A 9,613-nucleotide genomic window follows, 5' to 3' on the forward strand; every position below is an offset into this window, starting at 1 on the left:
AAAAAGAAAGCAACACCATGAATTTTTCACTTCTTTTTTATTAAACATTCATTTGATAGCAAACTCAAAATTCTACTTGTTACTTAACTTTAACCGTATTTAATGTCAAGGAAATGTATTCTTTTTGCATTGTATATTGTAAAATTATTTATCTAATTTTTTACATGTTAGAAAAGTTATATGAATTCAATACATATATTAAATATATTACTAGTGATCAATCAGTGACACGTCTTGTATTTATCTATGCATCTGTATGACACCAGTTAAAAGGAACAATAAAATTTGGTGATAAGTTACAGTGCTTTAAGGTATAGCGGATTTTAGGGTATAGAGGATAAGTTGATAAATTTTGTATTTAGACTTGAATTATTGTATAAATTTTCATATGATTCTTTTACTGGCATGTAGATAGACATTCTGACATACATTTTAAATGTTTGCTTATTGTGTTATTTTTCATATGTCAACAAATGAAAATCGAGGCTATCCTGTACTGACTAAATCAGTGTGTATGTAAAAAACATCAGCGAATGAAAAGTGTTTGACAGAAATTTAAAAAGCTGAATGGTTTTGAAAAGATTACATTATTATTTTTATTTATAGTAAAAGAATCTTGGGAAGTTTGTTTAGATGTGGATTTTAAACTAATAATGGAAAAAATGACCAAAGCTATCCTGTACACCCTAAATCAGTGCATATGTAAACAATGGCATGGAGAGGAAAAACATGAATTTCAATTAAAAACTGAATGTTTTGAAAAGAATAGCTGTTTTCTGTCTCATATACAGAAACAAACTACTAAATTTCATTTGTTTGAGATGGAATGCAGGAGAAATTAGATAGCTATCCGCTATACCCTAAAGCAATGTCTTTCGTTAAAATGACAATTTTCAAGGTAAATATTGCAGAGTTTTCTTGCTTTTATATAAGACGTGTGATATGGTACATGTATATGACATCATTTCTTAATTTAGTAGATAGATAAGTTCTTTCCACAACAATCCAATTATAATAGGGGTTTATACACGTGCGAGTATAAATGGCTTGATAGGAGGCAAAATACATGGAATGTAAATAAGAAGATTCAGAATAGTTTAAACAACATGTTTAAAATAATCAAATCAAGACTTCAGTAGTTTAAACAGTCTTAAATGCTATATATTAACATTCGACATTAGTTTGATAACTGCTTGTCTTGATTTAAAATTTAGGTACTACCTAATAAATAAATTAAATGAAGCTACATGCAGTATCACAGCTGGCCATAGATAATGCAAATAATAAATAGATCCCTCCCCTTTGTAACACTTAATCAATACAAACAAATAATGTTCATTGCATTGTCTAAATAGTTAAATGTATGATATGTTGGAAATAAAACTGACAATGGAATAAATAAATAAATAAATTATGGAAATGAAAAAAGAGGTACGTGTTAGTCCAAAAATGTCTACTTGTTACGTCAAAAATTAAAGCAAGACTGTAATTTCATCAGTAGATGTGAATCGCCTCTTTTGCACTTAAACAAATAATTCATGGGGTCATTGCAAAGGTATTTGCGACCAGCCCACTAGCTCTACATCAATATCAGCCGAGAGCAATTTTATTTGCCACATATTTCCTTTTTATAAAAAGCATAAAGAAACGAAGTATGTTTCAATTATACATGGATATCAACCAGCTGTAGCACTTAAAAAGCTGTTACTTTGAACAAAAACATCAATATAAGCAAGCTCTTAAGAATGTATGTACATGTCTTCATACCAAAATAAGGACAAACCCCGGTAATATTTTGCAAAAGAGTATGGAAAATTGCAATCTAAAATACAAATTCATAAAATAAAGTTTATTTGAAAATATCGTTTGTCGCGGTCAGGCTTGACCTTTGTCTAAGGTAAATTTATATGCATTTCACTGTAAAACAACTATTTTATTTTATTATTCTTGATTCAACGAGATTAATTTAGATGATAAGTCAAATATTTGTGTCCTTTTCATTAGGTAAAAACTACTACGGTCATATTTTCTGCTGTTCCATGTTTTTCTTGAAACACAAACTATTATTTTTTTGCAATCATATTAAGTGGAACAGTTTATATTATATATAGATGACACATCCACACAACGCGGACTTTACGGATTACAATAAATCTGGCATTTCAGAGTTTTGTATCATTAATCCGTAACATTGTGTATAACGCAAACGAGCGCCCGACTGAGTCTGTTCATGTGAAATGTGCAACACCTCTAACATCCCCTGGTTACAATTTATACACATATATTTTACAAAAGAGATGAAGCCTTCCCCTCTAGATAACCATGGTGTTAATAACGTGAAAATATGTCAACAAAATCGAATAATGTTATAAATTTACGACATCAAGTCAATTTCAAAATCATAAATCTTTAGCATTTACAAATGAGCCAGTAACTGTTTCGTTATGAGATATGAAAATCTTGTCAAAAACAAACAAACAAACTGATTTCTCTTATTAACAATACTAGTATTAAATTTGATTGATGTTTGATCATATGTCAATGAAAATTCAATATCTATAACTTTATAGCATCTTCAATGATATTTGGTAATGTGAATTTATAAAATGATTAGACCCATGAAGTAGTATCGTTGAATTATTCAATTTTGTTGAATTTGTGGCAAATTTCGTAAATGTAGTGTTCATGATATAATTAAAAGACATGTTGAGTTTTGTAACGTGTACATTCGCAATGTTCTCCTCTCTATCCAGATTATATTTAGCGTTTACTGTTATTGCTGTGACGCAACTTACGGAATGTGTGCACACTTCTTTACAAAACAACTATGTAACTAAAACCTGGTTATATAGAACCCACTTGCATTTGATAATCAATGTCATTTTAAACAGTACTCTTTCAACAGGAGCTAATAAATTCAAAGTTTCCAAATCACAATATCGTTTGTCCAGGTATATGCATCTTTAAGTTCTAAATGATTGTTACCGTTGAGGTCACCATACGGTAGGTAACCTCTTTCGACGAAATACCTCACAATAAACAGACAAAGTTCTTTATCTTGAGTATCCCAGTGCATAAACACGTGGGTTACATGGATATACTTGAAGAAAAAATGCGAATATTCTAGAGCTTTCTTCATGAAACCAGGCACGTCAATTTTGAGAACAGCAATTCTAGATGGACATACCTTTTCAATATCATCTAAAGTGACACTGTTTACCACTAACGTATAATTCGTTGCTTGTTCATTATCTTCAACAGTCTGTATGTAAACATTGTTCACGTGATCTCCTAAAGGTTTTATAAGAACCTTCCCACGTCGGTCCGAAACGACAGCCTGGAAGAGAGTGATATGCTCCCGGAATGTGTTTAAAGACACTGATTGCTTAAATACCTGTATATGCGACGGGAAAGGTTCCACAGCAATGACATTGCGATTTAAAGCAGCTGCAGCTAAACTGAAAACACCAAACGACGCACCAATATCAATTAGTATAGAGTCTCTATGTTCTAAAAGCGCTTTCTGTACGTCCATCAAGGCATTATATTCCCAGGAAGCTGCCGATTTCAGTCTACTTGACACTTCAGACTGTACTGCTGGTGGGTGAATACATATTCTGATATACGATTTTATTGTTTTCATAGGCACACATTCAAATATCGGGGTCTTAACATTTTCGAAACTTGTCGCCCAGTTTATAGGTGTTAAATAATCAGGATATTCTATTCTGGATTTGAACGGTGGTCTCATGGGTTTAGTTCCAGTAACTGGCTCTGCTTCGATATTTATCTGCATTTCTAAATTTGCAAACAAGTCTTTCTTATCATTGACGTCGTAGAAATGATTCCTATTTTCATCAACGTTCCAGGGTTTCTTATTCTCTTCATCAGTTGCAGGTCTTCCATAATCAACAATATCCTGCATGTCCTTAAGAACTTTATGCAGACTCATTCGCCTTTCAAGCAATTGAGACAATGTGTATGGAGTTGCAGTGGTACCTCTCTGCTCTTGAAGTGCTCTGTTTACGCCATTGTCTAATAATGGTTGCGCAACATTCTTTTCTAATGTATCATATTTGTTCTGGTAAGTTTGTGAAAGTCTATATCTGTCTCCAATTATACCATTTTGAGCGTTAATATTTGGAAGCTGTACATTTGTATCTGAGAGAACACTACCATATGCAACACCTTTATTCATTTCAGGATTCTGTTGACTTAGTACAGGCTTGTTATTCAGTCCAACATTGTATGAGGGAACATTACTGTCTACCATATATCCAGATCTTGTTGCGGGATTTTTGTACTCGGAAACACCTGGCTTAACATAGTCGCCTGGTCCAAGTTGCATTTGAATAGTATTTGTCTTTGTATAGTTGCTAACTGATTCAGGTTTTAGCTGTAGTCCATTTTGTACATTAGATTGTAATCCAGGGGCTATGGCAGATTCATTTTGTACATTTGACTGCAATGCAGGTGCTGTAGTAGATTCATTTTGTAAACTGAATTGAAATCCAGGTGCTTTAGCAGGTTCATTTTGTAAATTAGATTGATATCCGGGTGCTGTATCAGGTGCGGTTTGTACAATTGTTTGATATCCAGGCGCTACAGAGGGTTTAGTTTGTTCATTTGATTGTAATTCAGGTGCATTTTGTACATTTGATGATTGTAATCCAAGTACTGTGGCAGTGGTCATTGTGTTCCTGTCATACTGCCCAATACTTGTTACTTTGTTTTCACCTTTATCGACCTTATTGTTGCTACCATAATCATCCACATCACCACCGTTGTCTTGTTTGTAATCATCTTTCTCATCATCTTCTCTATTGAACTGGGTTTGATCCAACTTCATTTCAATTAATTTATTTGTAGAACTAGCATTTTCAGGTATATATTGAAGTTGCACACCGGGAGTTCGTGCTCTGTGCAGATCCTCATCAATATTAGAAGGCATAACCATACTGATCGGGGCTTGACCTTGTCCTGTCTGTGTGCCTGATTGTGTCACTTCATGTCTTTCATAATGTCTGTAACCTACAGTATCGTTTTGGAGATCTCTTTCTCTCGTCATATGATTTAACCAGTCAGCATGCTGCTTTTCAGCCGCACTCTTTGCACTGTTTGGTCTGTAGTGGATAGTGTATACACCGAGAATAACTAGGACTAAAGACAGTGCAATAAAGAACGACTTATTACATCTATGTTTCTTTTGTGAAGTCATTGTTTGATCGGTTGGAAAATTTGGTTCAGACTGTCTATCACCGTCAGGTTGGTTCTGATCGTCTATGTCGTTTTCCTAAAATTACAAAGGATAGATGCGATAAGGCCACATACAAATAAAATACATTAAACAAAGTATACAAATTGTTACAAGCTGAAACAGAAGTAAAAAAAGCCGCTGACTGTAAAAGAGGAACGGTATCATCAAACCTTAGCAAATTACCTTAAAACCACAAGTAAAAAGTTGTAACAACAGCCAACAATAACAACAACAAAAAGAAAGATATTAAAAGAAACAGGTTCAGAATTAATCTGTTAACATGTGTTAAAGTAGTTAAAAAGAGAGTAACTGTAATTTCAGAAGTTCCAAAGCATGATTTAAAATACAACACACAATTTACTAAAACGGACGTATTAAATAAAACCAACACACCTCGTCAGCTGATCATATACCTCTTTCAACTCATCAAACATAGTATGAAACGGCCTAGCCGATATAGCAAACTGGATACAAATCTAAATGATAAAAAACAGAAACACTCACCATTGACGAAAGGTAGCTCAAATAAAAGAAGGATAGAGTGTGACATAAAGCTGTTTAATTGACTTGCAAGAAACACTTGTGCATTTTCAGATAAATCTATTTTTCTAACAATTATGTATATACTCACGTGATTAACGGATGAACAATAGAGCAGCTGGTACCTCGTCGTTTTCTTTTCTTCCTTTCGTTAGAAAATGATTCGAATATTGTACAGAGTACAGAAAATGCCATGTGAACATGTTTATGATTTAAAAGTGATAGGGAAAATGTCGGGTATTTCTGAAAAATAATAGCAAACAGAATCTTTAGACATTAAAATAGCGAGCAAATTATACATTTAAATATGTTTGAGCAACTTGAACTTTGAAGCTCTTAATTCAGCAAACTTATATGAGAGCTGAGGACAGTAATCTAGTCAGGTGCACACAAGAACGTTTCTGAAAAGTTAAGATGTTGGGCTGTTTTGTGATCCTGTCAATGTTTATTTAAAGACCAGCACGTGGTTTAATCCAGTATTGAACGATAGACCTGTCTCATTTTCTTTAATATGTTTTATAATAAGTGTAAATAAGACAGAAGTTCGAATAGTTATGACTGTCATAGTTGTCGTTCCATATAAACACGTGGTAGTCAGTAACGATGATTAGTTAAATTTTGTGCTGTTTGATTTTAGCACCAATCAGAACATTGCTGGGATGCATCAGATAATCAGATGATGATATCTTTATCAGAAACCGAATATAAACCTAAAATTAGGCGTTATTACTAACAAGCATGTGCGCATGATACTATATATTACTGATGATGTTGGAAATGGATTTTCAAAGATGTCCAATTTCCATCTTTCACTAAATGATTTTATCTTAAGATATTTACTTCAATGTGGAAACACTTTGAACATCAAAAGTGTACTAAATATATAAATAAATTGTTTATGTAGAGCTACATTCATGATTAAATGTCTTGAAATAACAGTTGCTTATCAAATAAAACCAACGAATTTAATGTTAGTACACATATATACTCTCTTGAGCTGCGCATGCATTAAATTAGTGTTGTTTAAAACCTAATGTATAGTACCGTTGATGCATTTAAACGTGATACTGTATAGAAATTGTTCATATTATTTCAAATATGGACTTTGAGTCTAGCACCCCTTTACAGATACAGTTAGGCATATACTTGAACCAGCATGGTGCAACTGTTACACATTATTGCAACCTGAAATAAGCTTTCCATTTTTGTCATGTACATTTCGTAATCTTTGATTTGAAATAGTGAATAGTTTTCTAACATGAATGCTACACTGATCTGCAATATATTTATGATTTTCTTCATTATTTATAACGACAAGGATATTGCATCAGAATCTTAGTTAGCACGTTGGGCGATTTCGGGTTTACTCAACTTTATCCACGGTGTGTGTTATAGTGGTAATAGTATAGTCAGCTGTTCATAAGAAATGGAAATATCAATATGGAATACCAATGTCATTTTATACACACCGTATAATGTATTTTGTGAAAAGTTTAATTGATTTGTCAAGAGTGGTTTTGACGCTCAGTACAACATCTGTTTTGCCATCAGATGATCACTGAATCATAATAAATGTATCGTTTTGCCACCAAATGATCACTGTATCATAATAAATTTATCGTTTTGCCATCGAATGTTCACTAAATCATAATAAATGTACCGTTTATTTCGAGATATCACTACATGTACTTGTCTAGTTAAGACAATTTAATGGCCCCAACCATTGTAATAATTGCCTGTTGGTTCTGTTTCAATTACAATGATGAACAGAGGTGCTAATTTATGAAGTAATAAACTTTAATACAAAACATAGCAAATGCATTTCCATATGCGCAGGCTGGTCTGGATCCATGCTGCTCACAAATGCACTATGTTGGTTTTCACACGGTGCGGTTCATTTGAGGTTACAAATGCTGCACGAGATCAAACATTTGAACGAAAGCTTAGGCATACATTTGTAATTGTGGAAATAACAGTACATTAAGTTAAATTTGCATCTACGAAAGATTAAATTAAGGTCTTCTAAGTTTATCGCATCGAAACAACAGACATATATAGACAACATAACAGACAATAAGCGCAGGAAACTTTTTTTTACCACAACAGCATACAAATACGGGTTTTGTGAATCTAAATTCGGAATCGTACGAACATTGACACATCTACATCGTTTAGTAGTAACAAATTATGATAGACAGATAGATGTGTATAATTACTTTCCTTAAACAGTATTTTAAAACTACGTAAATAAACATACGCTCGCTTTGAGATATGGCATGCTGAAAATTGTATAACATACTCAAAGCTGAAACATCTAACATCACCATGTTACCTCCCTTTGACCAGTAGCACTGCTAGAATTTTGCGGGAAATTAAACAGAATAACAGATGAGTAAATTATCGGTATATTATTTCATTACACTTTCAGTTCAGATAAAATGTAAGGGTAGATTTCCCGGAAGCACAGAGCATCCCAAACACAGCCATAGAATAAAACAAAAAGTGGAAAACCACAGGTCGCCACAGAGCCATGCATCGCAAAGTAGGCCCACAACAAAATAAAAGCTGTAACGGAAAAATATTGTAGACGAGTTTGTATTACACAAATTACATACTCTTAGTTCTCTTGGTATATTATAAAATCTACCCTTCTCAACAGGTAATTTGTGATTCATACATCTAAAATGAAACAATACGTTTGCCAAATGCGTAGGTAATATATTCATATACATTTCAAACCTGAACTCATTCTTTTATATTCTGTAGTTCAAACATTTACTAGATTCTGTTACATCACTATACCAGTTTTGAATGAACTGATCTTTAAGTCTATTTCTAACAATTTTTGTTAAACAACGAAGGTGAAGTGGCAACATTACTAATCCAATAGTTTGATAAACCCAATGAATATAATAACTTATAAACATTACTAATCCAAGGAAGCTTATCCATATTATTACGATACAGAGTGTATGAAGTATCACATAAAATACGACATATTTTTTCATGTTTGCTATTAAAGATCTTATTCCAAAATCACAATACCCTACTCTTAACATGAATAGATAGAGGAATACCCCCAGGTCTCCATAAAGCATACAATTTGGAGTACTCTGTTTTAAGTTTAAAATAAGTTTATAAAATATTAGCTGAAATTTGTCTATAACATCAACATTTTCTATCCCCCAGACTTCACTACCATGTAATAATATAGGTACTATCATACTGTCAAATAAATGTATTTGCATACTAATAGGTAAATCCAGTTTTCTAGCTTTAACTATAACAGAAAACATAGATTTTCTTGCCTGTTCCAATAAGTGATTCTTTGTTTTCACAAAGTTACCATTGTATGAAAATTTAACACCAAGATATGAGAAATGATCTACAACATCTAGTATATTACCCTCAAAGCTAAATATTGGAAGATTACGTAAATCTCTTATAGTAATACTTTTCAAAAAAAAAAAAAAAACCGACAATTTTTGTCTCAGAAGGATTTACTTGTAGATGCAATAAATTATGTACAGTAATTTAACATTGCATCTATTGCCTTTTGTAGTTCTTCGGCCTTTGGTATTAACAACATCATTACTACCATCATAAGCATCAAGTTTAGTTTCAGAAACAAAAGTTATGTCATATTTGTTGACAAATGTAACAAACTCTGGAACAATATGTTTCGAGCTTAGCCCGCATACATTTATGGAGCAACACCTTGTTATATTATGTACATTTGTTGAACAATATACATTATCATTATCTCTTTGTAGAACTTAACTGACTAGAGTTAACATAAAGGGAATTCAAGCTGTC

The 9,613-nt window shown here is 32.7% G+C and overlaps 1 protein-coding gene across 2 annotated transcripts; it reads right to left on the bottom strand.

The window, feature by feature from the left end:
- Nucleotides 1-20: 20 nt before the first annotated feature.
- On the bottom strand, nt 21-5,853 carry LOC123523999 (uncharacterized). 2 transcript variants are annotated; one of them, XM_045301850.2, is made up of 2 exons: nt 5,762-5,853; nt 21-5,293 (listed from the first exon to the last, which is right to left on the bottom strand). In XM_045301850.2, exons 1-2 carry the CDS (start codon nt 5,762-5,764, stop codon nt 2,918-2,920), a joined length of 2,379 nt encoding a protein of 792 aa, XP_045157785.2. In that variant the 5' UTR covers nt 5,765-5,853; the 3' UTR covers nt 21-2,917. The 2 variants fall into 2 exon arrangements, with proteins under 2 accessions (XP_045157785.2, XP_045157786.2); XM_045301851.2 differs by lacking the exon at nt 5,762-5,853 and adding an exon at nt 5,651-5,761.
- Nucleotides 5,854-9,613: the final 3,760 nt, after the last annotated feature.

Source organism: Mercenaria mercenaria, chromosome 3 (genome assembly GCF_021730395.1).
Source record: "Mercenaria mercenaria strain notata chromosome 3, MADL_Memer_1, whole genome shotgun sequence".
NCBI classification, from domain to species: Eukaryota; Metazoa; Mollusca; class Bivalvia; order Venerida; family Veneridae; genus Mercenaria; species Mercenaria mercenaria.